Source organism: Pelecanus crispus, chromosome 1 (assembly GCF_030463565.1).
Source record: "Pelecanus crispus isolate bPelCri1 chromosome 1, bPelCri1.pri, whole genome shotgun sequence".
Taxonomy (NCBI): Eukaryota; Metazoa; Chordata; class Aves; order Pelecaniformes; family Pelecanidae; genus Pelecanus; species Pelecanus crispus.
In genome coordinates this window covers 70,869,343-70,884,026 of record NC_134643.1, presented here as the reverse complement: position 1 = coordinate 70,884,026, position 14,684 = coordinate 70,869,343, and the positions used below count along the sequence as shown (strand labels likewise).

At 41.2% G+C, this 14,684-nt stretch overlaps 1 protein-coding gene across 2 annotated transcripts in view; it reads right to left on the bottom strand.

Annotated features, from left to right (window-relative positions):
- The window catches only part of CACNA1C (calcium voltage-gated channel subunit alpha1 C), a 494,372-nt gene that overhangs the window by 106,674 nt on the left and 373,014 nt on the right, over window positions 1-14,684 (bottom strand). For both annotated transcript variants that reach the window (XM_075727966.1, XM_075727965.1), the window contains exons 10-12: window positions 13,106-13,196; window positions 2,607-2,633; window positions 353-513 (exon numbers count right to left, since the gene is read on the bottom strand). In XM_075727966.1, the coding sequence (XP_075584081.1) occupies window positions 353-513; window positions 2,607-2,633; window positions 13,106-13,196 (279 nt within the window). The remainder of the gene's footprint in view (window positions 1-352; window positions 514-2,606; window positions 2,634-13,105; window positions 13,197-14,684) is intronic.

Genomic DNA, 14,684 nt, shown 5'->3' with positions numbered 1-14,684 from the left:
ATTTATCATAAATGCCATTTCAGTGAAAACCTTGGAGAACATGTGGACCCCAGTAGCTATCCATAAATTGGAAATCCAGTTGCTGCAAATATATATTTAGCATAAGCTCCTGATTTCACCTGCACCCACTGGAATGCTACTTTGGCTGGAAAGGAGGAACTTGCATTTTCCCTGAAGCTTCTCCCATTGTAGGCAGGTATTTTGTTGTATTATTTAAGATCCTCCACAGACAGAGAATTACCTGGAGCTGTGTATGCTCCTTCTACATTGTGTGGTCTAATGCATCAGCTCCTCCCTCAGCTCCCTTTTTTGACACTGACCACAGTAAACGGAACCATCAGCCTCTCCTCACCTTGGACCTCCGTGAGCCAGTCTGGCTGGTTGTAGTGTTCAGAGGCAATGGTAAGGGTGTTGAGAAACACAAGGAAGATCACCAACCAGTAGAAAACATTGGACTTGACAGCAGCGCGGCACTTTCTTCTGCAGAATCGATTCCATCGGCGCCAGTAGCGACTTGAAAAATTGGAAAAGGAAAAGTTCTTTTCAGATAGGGATCCTTAGGCTATTGCAAATCTCTGTCAAGAGAGACTCCAGTCTTGATTTCTTGTTCAAGAGTGGTAGAAAATAACTTTAAAGTTCACCCTGAGAAATGTTCTCATTCTCATCTGAGTCAACAGTTGTGATCATCCTTCCTTTAGCTATAGGAATAAAGTTAGTCCTAAGCCAATTTGCAACATTTAGGGGTGAATAAACCTCTTCAAGCAATGTCTTAATCTGATTAAGACATCCATCGCAGATACCCTGAGAGGTTTTTTAGCCCAGTTCCCACAAAAATAATTATTCTTCTTGTATTTAATGGTTGTGGCCTGCAATGGGCCTCAGGATAGTCAATGAAAAGATACCCACTATATACCATGGACCTTTGAATTAACTCCCTGGAGAGATGAGGTCAAATAAAATCCATGGAACATTTCCAACATTCACCAATGTTCAGGAGTAAGCCCAATATGAGGGCTAATTCTGAAGAGAAAAACAAAACTTAGGGGACCTCAGCATCTCACCTTCATGCCTGGAACTAAGGATAGCATTTGCTAATCAACAGACCTTTCAAAGTTTGCCTTCCATGAACACATCCCCTTGTGTCACTGATTTCTGAGGGTAATTACTAACCACAGAAGATATTTAAAGCTAATTACACACCTCCTACTCTTCAGAATTTAACTTGCATAGCAACCAGTTTCCAGGCAACACTTGTCACTGTATAATAAATCTAATAGTTTTATATAGATATTATATATACTTATGTGTGTGTGCATGTGTGTGTGTGTGTGTCTCTAAAGAGACACGCACATACACAACATTAGAGGAAGAGAGAACTTGGCTAGTCTTCTCTTCTGTATTATTTCCAGTGATAAACTATGACAATGCTTGAGGTCAGGGTTTAGCATCTATATGAAATAAGCCAGACAATGTGAACATTGCACATTGGCCAAGAATTTTGCAACAACATATTAACAGGTAATCAAATCCAGGCTGTTTTAGCTATGCAATTTATAAAGTCTATACACAGTCTAGCTAGCACAAACATTTAATGAGGGTTGTATGTTTTGCAGTGGATTTGGGACAAGAAATGATCTTCCCAACTTTCAAAATAGTCACAATACTTAGACATTTGTGTTGTCATTAAATCATTTGCAATCCCACATGCTTTTGCATGTATTTGTGCACAAATGTGCATGCACATAACCATGTGATGATACAAGTGGTTTTTTGTGCTTACACCTACATACAAATAAATCCACAGATTGTAGGAATGTGATCATGTACACAACTCTTTGCACAGGGATGTATATAGGCAGTATGTATGCATATGTGTGTTCCTGAACTTACATTACTGTTCATTATTTAGGTAAGCTGAAGGACAGAGTTACTCACTTGTTCCAGTTATTCTGAAAAATAATTTAGTTTTTTGTAAAATTGACTTTGAATTCAGAGTTATGGGCTCCTACTGAAGAGGTAGAAATGGACTGGGACCTCAACAACCAAGTTCCATGAGGTCAGTCAGCCTTTCCAATGGAAACCCACAGATGACCACCTGGGGGCTGCTTCGCATTTCAAAAGCTTTAAGTCAACAGAAAAACAAATACCACCAGAAAACCTCCACATGTCCCATGGTGAAAGGGAGCATTTCACAAATAAGATGCAAGCCTCATCGGTTGAAAGATATACAATCAAGCAAAGCAGACTAGTGCAACAAAGTGTAGGAAAGAGAACCTTGAGCTGACAGGGTTGATGCTGATAGATGTAGTATAATTATGTGGTTGAACTTTTTTTCTTCTGCTTCTATATTTTATGGCTCAAGATATGTAGGTAGTGATTGGATAGGCACTTCTGAGTGAAATACTGTCAGTAGTCCTTGTGCCTTATTTCAGTATGAAACTAAGAAAAAGGATCTTGATTTTTGGTAGATGACTGAATAAAATCTGACAAGTTTGGCAGTATCTCCTACTATCACCACTGTGCCCCACAGATGCAGGAGTAAATCACTTCACAAAGTAAGGAATAAAGCCAGGAAAAGAGGAAAAGCAAAAGTCAGTTTCACTTACCTAAACTTTGATTTTGAGATCCGATGCCTGAAAGATAAGAAGTGGCATTAAAATCTCTGAAGTTGTCCCATACCTCCCAGGCTTTTATGAAAATAGCAACAGAAAGAAACAAAGTTAAACTCAATTAATTTTTCAATGGATGCTGTTTTCCTCTTGAATCCCCTCTAAGTCAATGTAGGCACTGGGCATGGCTAGAATTCCCTGATATACAAATCTTGTTTTTTGGCGGGAGTCATGAAGCAGGAGTCATGCCATGATGGGATTCTACCACCTACAGACATCAGTGAACTAGCTTTTCTCTTGGGTAAAAGGCTGACCTAATGCTAGGGGCACTCTACATCTGCTACCAAATTTATTTTTCAAGTATGACTCTTTTTTCTTTTAGTTACTATTTTTTTTTCTTATATTAAAATATGTATGACTTTATACAGACAGACTTGTTGCTTTCACACATCACCTGTCACTTCAGGATATATAAACACATTATGAAACCATGGGGAAAATAATGCTTTCTTTTTTCCCAGCAGTTGAAGGAAAAACAGTGCACAGTGGATATTTTCAAACTTAGATACTATCACTTATTTGTCTTTGTTATCTATGTAAATTGGTTTGAATTCAAAAGGGTCTGAACACTAACAGATTCTGTTGCTACCAATGAAATTTTGGGAATTAAGCATTCCTGAAAATTTAGCCATGTTCCCACTATATATACGTTTAAATATCTAATTCCATGCACTTGGATTTATTCACCTAAATAATTCCATTAGCCTTTTATGACAAGTCACAGGTAAAGCTAGAGATAGACCCCAATTCTCTAACCATTACCTTGCTTGACACGTCCTATAAGTCTTTGAACTCTTTGGCTGTCTTTTGGTACATACATAACGGTGCACAAAGAGAAATAAAAGTATGTGGATGCAATGACGTGAGTCAGAGGTGATTTAGGAAGCTGCAAAATCCACTAGCAGTAACAGAAGAGATAAGAATCTGAGAAGTGACTGTGAACAAGATATTTCTGCTGGGTTGAAGCAATTCTTAAGGTTCCCTCTATGATAGGAAAGTGATTCATTGTTGACAACAGTCAGCAAAGGTCTTACTGTACTGGCTTACAAGTGGATTCACTGTTAGTAGACATGGGACAAAGTAATTCTCAAGGCATCTAACACTACTTTCTGTAGCAGTCTTAAAAATGGTCATGTCCCTATTTGAGGACATCAGTCACTGACGAGTAATCAATGATGGGTCAGTTTTCTTATGTGGAAGAGATTTTACTGATAGGAACATTTCACCAGCAGATGGTCCAAGCCAAAAAAAAAAAAAAAAAAAAAAAGAAGCCTTTGCGCTGAATACATCATTCCTGCTGTGTCACAGGCAGCTTGTCTAGGCCACATACTAGGCAGCAGCATGGTTACAGACACACACAAGAACTCTTTGATAAAGAAGAAATAATGCACTGGCTGAACAGAATGCTAAATTATGCTGCAGAGACAAAGCGAGCTTTAACAAGGATGATGAGTGAAGCACCTACAAAGCACATCCTTAATGCTAAAGCTATCCCAACTTCTCACTGAGAACTCTTGCTTGATAAGCACTACTTACAAACTGTAATGGATAAGACTTACAGGCAACAGGAAGGAAGGCTCAGACAAAGACAGAGGAAAGAAAAAGAAGAAAAAAATCACAAAGAAGGAGAAAGCTGGGCACTGAAAAGGAGATGGTGAAGACTTTAATAGGAAAAGGTTGAGTGGGGAGGAAAAGAGCAAACAAGATGTCATGGGGAACCTGCCTGGTGGAAGGTGAAGGACAGGGAGTATCAAGTCCTCTGGTGACCTCTCTGGTTAATGATTTCCCAGTAAGGGAGCTGTGTGGCATTTAAGGAATCTTTTATTTATTTAAGCAAAAAAGATGTGCCAGGTGTAGTACTCATCATGCATGTGATAATTATATCTTTGGAGCATTATGAGCAGCAGCCAAGTGCATTCAGTGCTCCCACAGGTTAGCTACAGCTTCCCCCCCACCATTGCCTTACTGCTATGGCAGAAGGCTTTATCACATGTGGGTGTGCTATATATATAGAACAGGACAAGGAAGGAGGAAGAGATTTATATTTAGAGGCAGAATCCAAGAGTGAAATGGAATTTTGGAAACATGAACTGTACAGTAACTGATTCTGAAAACATTATGCCCAAATCTGAACCACATTTTTCAAATAACCCTTATGATCAAGAATCTTTTGTCTTTCAGAACCAGGGTTAACTACGTCATATGAAAAAATGCTTTTATGGCATCACCAGGCGCTGTCCAATAGTCTGGATTTGGGGCCTTGCCATGGCCTCTTTGTGACACTCCAAACTGGCACTTGTCAGGGGTTCAGGGTGGACCAGATTCTCTGCTGAGTTTAAACACGGGTCTGTTGCATCCCTGGTATCCTGGGAGCTTTATGTCATTGGGAGAAAGAGAGTATCCCCATTCGTGTCCAGCTCTGGAATGTCTTGAGAAACTATTGTTTAAAATCATGGTATAGAAGCCTACATGAAAACCATTTCAGATGATTACTGGGTGTTTTTATCATAGGAACCATGTAGCTCAGATTATCTTTTAGAAAGGCAAACACAAAAATCAGACCTCTACTCTTTCGCTATCTTTTAAATTCTCTAAAACTCTTCTAACCTTACATAGTTATGTACCACATACAGCTAAGACAGTGAAATTTAAAGATTTTTATCAACATAAACTCAGGATAATCAGCATAATTCAAATGTCATGAGATATCCCACATTCTGAGAGATTAAGTCTTCATTTCTCTGTTCACAGTGGACACCAGAGAAGAGAAACTATGCACTTGTGAAGGGTGTGACACACTTAGATAACAGGGATTGAGGACTTTGTGTAACTGTACACACAACAAACAATTCTGGAAAAAACATGTAGATCTCCAAGCATGACACAAAGGCCATGTTACACTTGTTTTCTGGGTGTAGAAATTACTAAACATGACCATGAAATTATCTGGCATGCTGGTCACAACTACTTTTACACTATATGATCCCACCTATAGGCAACTATCTTCATGAGGACTTACAAAAGCCCTTGGATACTAGTAAAAGCTCTCAGAAAAGCAGTAACACAGAAATTTACTTACTATGCCTCTAGGTTATACACAACTTTGGGGAACATCCGAAGAGCTGTGCTATGCATATCTTACAAATTTTAGAACTGTGAGAACACAGCCCTGGTGTGATATTGATTCTGTTTTCGTGCAATATGGTCATGCGGTTACTGGTCAAACAGCACAACATCTTTCCCTCTCTCTATTCCTGCTGATGACATTTCTTTGCTTCTAGTCAGGATGCTGGCATCCCTGAAGACAAGATGCCCACCCTAGGGTCCTTTTTCCACATATTACTGGGACAAGAGCATGTAGTGACATGACATTTTCAGGAATGTATGCTGCATACCTGATAGTCTCTCAGCCTAATAAAGTGTTAGGGCTAAGTTCTACCCTCAGCTATGCCTCTGCGATTCACACTGAAGCAATGGGCCTCCATCCTTCTGCCTGCTATGCTCTGTACAATGCAATTAACACTGAGGAGTTGTACAGGGACAGGCAATGACCATTTCTCATTTCTGACCATTAATTAAAAGCTTCCAGCAAAACAGAACAGATGACTGGCCCTGGAGAACTTGAGTTCTGATGTGGACTGAGATCCTCCTGCTGAGGCAATCACTGAATTTCAGCAGAGTCCACACAGTGATGCCTCTTCTCTTGTTTTACTTTCTTGCCCTTCTTGCAGAAGCACTGGAGAGCATGCTGACCTGACAGGAGCAATGCTGGTTTTAAGAGAGAGGTGGCTGTTGGCCAGCAGCAGTAAGAATCTACAGAACACCCTTAAGAAAACTGGATCTGTCTAGCTTAAAATTGAGCTGGTTTGCTATTCAACAGGCTGGGAAAATAGGCCAGCACTTCAGAATTTAGTGAATAATCTTGCTCTCCCTGTGGCAAGTCACAGGCAAGGCCTGTCACAATTTGAAGTAGGAAGACAATTCCTCCTCCACAAGGGCATGCTATTGTCCTTTCGACACATATCTAGAGCTGACTGTGAATATCAAAACCACCTTGCTCATCATAAATAGGGGAGCAGTAGCTGAGGCTGACACATAAGAGTCGATTCTGTGTATTTTCCTGCTGAAGTCAGCAGTGGTTTCAGAGCTTTTGGCAGACTTTTCTTACCACTGCTCCAATGTGATAGGGACTTTGGTCCTTGCAGAAGGAGACTATCTGCTCATTAGGTGAAAACCAGCAGCAACTAGAGTGAACCTGTAAGCAAACTGACTCACCTTTACCACTGGCTCCTATGCTGATTACTGCAAGAACTGCATCGGATTTATTTTCCCAGCCAGAAAAGCACCAATGGAAAAATCACTGATGGTTCAGCTGCCAGGGAAAGCTTCCATTGTTCATAATATTTTCAGGACACACTGTTTTCAGTTGGAAAGCCAGTGTAGGTTGTTCATTTTGTTTTATCCTGCTTTATTGTTTTAACCCTCTTTGATGGAAAAGCAATTGAACTGTCCCCCAAACGTATGGAAATCCCGGCCAAGGTAAAAATGCCAAGTGGCTTACTGTTTCAATGAAAGCAGATAATTTTAAGCTCTCTTCCCCTCTGAGCTTAAGCGCTTCACTTTTCTTTTGAGGCTCTATAGAACATTAGTTTCCACAAAGATCTTTTTTTTTTAGCTAATACATATGTATAAAAGCAAGCTCTATTGTGGCACTCCAGATCTGTATGGTTGTATTAGAAAATTAACATTCTGGTTGTATGGGAAGATTATATATGCTGACATCCCGCACAGAACAGATTACTACTGATTATGAGCAATAGCCTGTCCTCAGGAATCTAAGTCCTGCACAGCAGTAACCACAGAGGCTCAGAGAAATTCCTTGTTATTGCAAAGTCCTGGGTATAAGGCTACCCTGCAAATTGAAACCCATTGCTCCTAGTTCTGGGTTTATCCCACTGATGCTTGCTGCAGAGGAAACATGTTTCTTTGTACCCAGAGGCAACAGGTTATTAAAGCTGTGACACATCAGAAGTAAGGTAAGTTCCACTCCCAAATGTTGTCCTTGAGTATAAAAGCTGTTGTGTTTCTACTGCAGGGCAGATGTCAGTGCAGCACAAGGCAAAACCATGACAGGGATGATAGACTGTGGAAGTTGCGGGACTATTTTCAATGTCCTGTGAAACCCTACAAAATCTTTTTCAAATTCAGATGCCTCATAAAGCTAACACCCATGTTAGGAAGGGAACTATTCCCTGCCACAGCTCTCCTGATGGCCACAGAATTACATACGCACAGAATGCATATGGTGGGTTTTTTTTTTTTTGTTTTAATTCTAAGAAACTGGATTTACACAATAAGAAAAGAGAGATTAGATGTTAGATTCCTCCTGAAACTCCTTTTGCTGGTTTGAAGTCTGGCATTGCTTCAGACAGCACAGCTGATGAAGGCAGTTTCTATAGTATGGATACTACAGAAATAAAAGCTTCTTTGAGACAATTCATCAGTAGGAGATAGCTTGTGTTTGAGAGGTGCTCTCCTGATCTCACATAGCATATGTCTCTGTGGAGCTGAGAAAGGCTGTCAGGGAAGCTCTTCCTTTTCCAAAAGGCAGGCTTGAGCCTGGCTTCTCAAGCAGATCTTTCTGTCATTCACAGACCCAGCTTTTCAAAGCTCTACAGCTTTTTATAAGAACAGAAAGAACAGCCAGTAATTCTAAGTTATCTTTAATAAAAGTGCTTTTTCTTTCAGTCTCCTGGGTACTTTTTTCCTTTTATCATGAGCACATTCTGATGGCAAGGTCAGCCTGTAACCATGGTGGTGGTGCTGGGGTGGTTAAATGCTCTAGCAGTCTGATGCCACTAAATAAATAAATATATTACCTTTGACTTGAAATCTCCCTGTTGCTTCAGTCATGTCTGGTTGCAGCTTGCCCAGTGCAGTCTCTACCCTCTGGGAAAAAATGTGTTTATAGCAATGCAATGGGGACTTATGGCCACTAGGTGATTTTAGCAGCCTGGTAAAAATGAAGGCTTGTCTGCAATAGATGAAACTCAACTATTGAACAAAAAACTTGTCTAGCCATTTCAACTGCAAAAACAAAATCCAGAGGGCAGATGACTGCTCAAAAGTCCGGGCCTAATCTTCAACAAGAGTAAATCAGGATGGCATGACTATAATTATTAATGCTTACTGAAAGTCACTAGTACTCAATAAGGAACTTATTTGAAAAGCTCAGCTGACTTCCCACATGAATTATTTCTGTTCTTGAACACTGGGCCGAATTCTGATGCTTTTATTCTGGTTCCAATAAAGGAAAATACTCATTTGAATAAATTCTTGCTTACATTTTATACGTTTCAGCACGAATATTGGCCTATGGGCGGTTTAAATGAAGGCTCAGTAAGAAGAATAGGACTTAATACTTCTTGAAATGAGGAAAGCTGGTTTCTCTCTCCTTGAGTGTGTGATACAGTTACAAAACAAACCAGAAAGGAGTCCAAGCCTCAGAATTAAAGGCAGATCTGAATTGACCCATAACTGAGGAATTTGCAGCTCTACAAGTTTGAAGCAAACATTTTACAAAATCAGGAAGCATTGGCAGTATTTGTATCTCACTCCAGAATTTAAAATACAATGACCAACCAGGAAAATTAATGACTGTAAGGAGCTTATCTATCTCTTAGAGATGAAAAGCAGTCTGAGTGAGGCCTTGAGGATCTTAACTGTCCTTGGGCAAGGGGTAAAAAAACCCCCTCTCAATAACAGACTTCAATTCCCCTACTATACATCACTCATTTTTAAATGAAGTGGAAAGTGGCAAGGAAACTGTTTATCTCTGTGAATCTTACACATCCTGCTCTGGTGAAACTTAGGGCCCTGTTTTTTAGCATTTACAACATGGGAAGAAGAAACGAAGCTCTATTCTCCTGTCATTTTCCTATGTCTTCTTCCCTAAAATGTGTTGGACGTAGCCATCCCTTCTCCTAATGCCAGGAATATAGTGATCGCAGTGCCAGACCACAGTACTGCCATTCTCCTGTGGGCACATTGGGCTATTTTAAGTAAACTCCATTCTAAGTCATGATTACATTTAGAGTTGGGTTTAACTTCAGCTCTCCTGGCCACATTCCAGCTAAGATAATTATGTTCTGCTTGCCAAAATTCCCCATGCAGTTTCAGTGCAAAACAAGCGCTCTCTCACGCATCTCCTTATACACTTGTGCCCTTTGTTTTTAAACACCTGTCACATTTTACCCTGAAGGTGGCTGAACTCTAATGCTGTGAAAACAATCTCTACATTTACAGTTCACAAAGTGCTGTAGGATCCTTTGGGATTAAGGACGTTAAATGAATGCAAGCTGTAATATTAAAAATATATGCAACTTTATAGTAACAGCTGCCATTGTTGTTGGCACTGTGTAGCACCAGGGGACCCATTGTGTTGGGAACCATAACTGCAGAATAGAGATGGTCCTCTAAATTGGATCCATCTGGAAGAAGTGGTGCTGCTTCCTGTAATGCAACAAGACCACAAGCAACTTGGTGGACTGTTAAAGGGAGGGCTACAACTGCCTCAGCACCATATCAGAATAGATCTAGCCTGGTTCCTTCAGAAAAGAGTTCATAATCTAAACTAAAATGCTAGATTGAGCAGGTAGGTGAAGGAAAGCTATCAGAAACAATTTCTCCTGGGGTTTGTAAGTTGCTGCCTGACACTTATACAGGAAAGCAGATTGAATTTACAACATATTCCACATATCACATTTGGCAATGCAGATAAGATCTCCTCTTCAGTCTGTAGAGGAGAGGGCTAAGGGCGTGTGTGGGAGATACAATCAAGGTTTACAAAGTCATGAAAGTGATAGATAAGCTGAATGTGGAACTGTTGATCACCAAATCTCACAGTATTAGAAGGAGAGGACACTGAAAGTAGGAGTAGATCAGCTTAAACCAGATACAGGAAAGTACTTATCTACACAGGAGGTAGTGAACTTCTGAAACTTGTTGCCACAAGAGGCTGTGAAGGCAGACAGCCTCAGCAGGTTCAGATAAATCCATGGACAATGGGATGCATAAATGGGCACTAAAGGCAAAAAGCAGACCCTCCTAGAAGCTATGCTCAAGCACATGGAAGACAGGGAGGTGATTCAGGACAGCCAGCACAGATTCACCAAGGGCAAGTCCTGCCTGACCAACCTAGTGGCTTTCTATGAAGGAGTGACTGCATCAGTAGACAAGGGAAAAGCAATGGATGTCATCTATTTGGGCTTCTGTAAAGCATTTGACACAGTCCCCAACAACATCCTTCTCTCTAAATTGGGGAGATATGGATTTGATGAGTGGACTGTTCGGTGGACAAGGAATTGGCTGGATGGTCGCATCCAGAGGGTAGTGGTCAACAGCTCGATGTCCAAATGGAGACCGGTCACAAGTGGAGTCCCTCAGGCGTGCATACTGGGACCAGTGCTGTTTAATATCTTCATCAATGACACAGACACTGGGATTGAGTGCACCCTCAGCAAGTTTGCAGATGACACCAAGCTGAGTGGTGCAGTTGACACACCAGAAGGACGAGATGTCATCCAAAGGGACCTGGACAAGCTGGAGAGGTGCATCTGTGTGAACCTCATGAGGTTTAACAAGGCCAAGTGCAAGGTCCTGCACCTGGGATGGGGCAACCCCCAATATCAATACAGGCTGGGGGATGAAGAGACTGAGAGCAGCCCTGCAGAGAAGGCCTTGGGGGTTCTGGTGGATGAAAAGCTGGACATGAGCCAACAGTGTGCACTTGCAGCCCAGAAAGCCAACCAAATCCTGGGCTGCATCAAAAGAAGTGTGGCCAGCAGGTCGAGGGAGGTGATTCTGCCTCTCTGCTCCGCTCTGATGAAACCTCACCTGCAGTACTGCATCCAGCTCTGGAGCCCTCAGCACAAGAAGGACATGGACCTGCTGGAGCGGGTCCAGAGGAGGGCCACCAAAATGATCTGAGGGCTGGAGCAACTCTCCTATCAGGCCAGGCTGAGAGAGTTGGGGTTGTTCAGCCTGGAGAAGAGAAGGCTGCGAGGAGACCTTATTGCGGCCTTCCGGTACTTAAAGGGGGCCTATAGGAAGGATGGGGACAATCTTTTTAGCAAGGCCTGTTGTGATAGGACAAGCAATAATGGATTTAAACTAAAGAAGAAAAGATTTAGACTGGATATAAGGAAGAAATTTTTTACAATGAGGGTGGTGAAGCACTGGAACAGGTTGCCCAGAGAGGCAGTGGAGGCTGCATCGCTAGAAACATTCAGGGTCAGGTTGGACGGGGCTCTGAGCAACCTGATGTAGTTAGAGATGTCCCTGTTCACTGCAGGGAGGTTGGGCTAGATGATCTCTAAAGGTCCCTTCCAACCCAAAGCATTCTATAATTCTATGATTCTAAGTGTGGCCTCTAACATCTCTGATCCAACAAGCATAAATCTGGGGGCAGTAAAAGAGGACTGGAAAGTAGGAAATGGCCAGGCTTGTGCACTTGCCCTCCTGTCACTGTCAGGACTTGAACACTGGGACAGCTAGACCACAGGTCTGACAAAATAGGGCATTTCTTATGTACTTATGATCAGATCAGCATTTGACCAACACTGAAGGGCTCAAGGCATGCCCAAGGACAGGACAGAGCCTCAAAATACTCCAGCATGGTACAAGCTGTAGCATTGATATGCTTAGCCCATTTTTCAAGGCAGTTTGGAAGGACTAGCATATTCCCCCACAGCAAAAAGTCCATTCTTGTGCAGGTCATGCAAAAGGGAAGAAAGGATCCCTCTTGCCTATTCTTGCTCTCCGTGACACTAAAAAATATACTATATAATATGGTGCTATCTCACACATTCTTGAGCATCTCCATTAATACAATAGTGCAATTTCAAGAAGACATTACCCCCTCCTAACTGATGCATTTCTTTGTCGCTACAATATCGTGTTCAGCATTTGAGGGGTGTAATTCAGGCTTCAGGATAGGAGTTATTCTCCATGTATTTCTATTACAAGACACTGTAAAGTGTACAAGAATCGTTAAAGAAATGAAAATAGACCAGTCATTTCCACTCTTTGGTCTACATATACTGGACTTGATTATCTGTCACCAAAGAGGAATTTTAAAGAAAGAACACTGTTACCCATCAGTTCTTCTTTTAGCTATTATGCAAAACCAGATCTGTTTATCCTAGGCATTCTGTACTTTATTTACATCTGTGTAAACCCAGAGGCTCTCCACTAATGTCCAGAGTGAGTTTACATTGCAATTAAGATAAGAACCGGGATCAATAGATCTTCTGCACCCTCTCCTTTCACCCATTGTGGGGTTTTCTTCCCCTTAAAAAGCCTGACATTTGCCCTGGCTTTAACCCACCAAGCTCAATCCAACCCCTACATACATATATCTGCATATATGTACTCACGCTAGCCTAGCACCGCAGTTTTCGCCTTCAATATCTGCTCCAGGGACGTTGTCTGTGTTCACGGACTCGGTCTCGCTGGTGGGCATGCTCACTGTAAGAGTCAAAGGGAAGAAAAAGAGAAGGTTGGCCATTAGAACCTGGCACATCTATTAATGAATCACATGAGTGAAGGAACTGGCTTAATGAAAAGACCCTCAGCTGCAGCTCCTGAGGATTAAGCAATTTGCTGAGCAAGTCTAGTGCCTCCCTACACAAGCCAGGCTGGGCAGGTAGACTTCAGGAACATACACAGGTTATTCAGATGCTAAAGAAAAGGGAAGAAGCAGCTGATCTCTTTCTTTCAGAGTCAGTTCCTGGAAATTTTACGAATGAGAATCATTAAAAATTAGAGAACCTGGTAAAGCCAACAAAGAAGCTTTTGCTTGATTCAATGGAACACTTAAAAAAAAAATGCCTCTTTACTTGCACCAGCCCAACCATCTCACTGCCCTCCACAATCTCTTGTGTGATGAGTAGAGTGCAAATAAAAATTACCAGACTGACAGGTATTCAGACAAATGGCTTCTGTTAGCCTGAGAGCAAGTACCACATAAATAATACTGATGGCTCATCTGTCATATACTAACCATTAATGTTTTTCAACCTTACACTTATAAACTGGACCTATAGGGATAAGAGGCAAATTCAGACTCTCTGACCCATTCAGATATTACCAACAAAGGAGAGAATGAATATGGACTATGGTGGAGATTTTATGTTGACACTCACCAACTAAGAACTGGACAGAATCTCCTAGACTTTTACAGAAATATCATGGAACAAACATCAAATGAAAGTAACCTTAGGTGTGAACCTATCTCATCTGAATTCAAGGACCTGTCACATCTTCTATCTGTCATTAAACCTTAATATTTTATTTGCGTCTACAGTTAATTAAAAAAAAAATAAATCACAATTTCCATTCCACCAGTTGCTCCCAGCTGCTATATGAGCTCTAATAACTCCTTAATATATAATCATTCAACATAAGTTAGGACAGTTGATAGGATCCAATACATATCCTCTTCCCTCTTCCCCCCTTTTCAACTACACAAAACAAATGAAAAAATGATACTTAAAACTGAATGATGGAGGAGTTAAACAAATCTCTCAGATGCCTGGTAGAACTTCAGAACATGACCTGTATTAGCAGTTGGATATATATCTCAGATGAGACTTGAGAGCATGCACTATTAGCTGTTGGAGAGGCTTCTAACAGCCTGTAAGAATACATTACTCAATACTAAGAACTTATCTATTTGTGGGTCCTTGGCACAAAAGGAGGCTGTGTAGAATAAATAGGTTCCACATTTCAGCTGGGCAGATGTTTAACAGGCCATGGGACCAGGTGTTCTTTCAGAGGCTAGAAAGATATCAGAAGGTTCTTCCAAAGAGGTCCTGAGTTGCTGCTTTTAAAGCATTATGGTAGAAATGTCCCTCAAAATGAACTATCTTTCCTTCATTCCATCCCAGCAATTCACGTGCCTACAACATAGGTCCTGGGAAACCTAAAGTTCTTGTACTGTGTTCTTAGGACCAA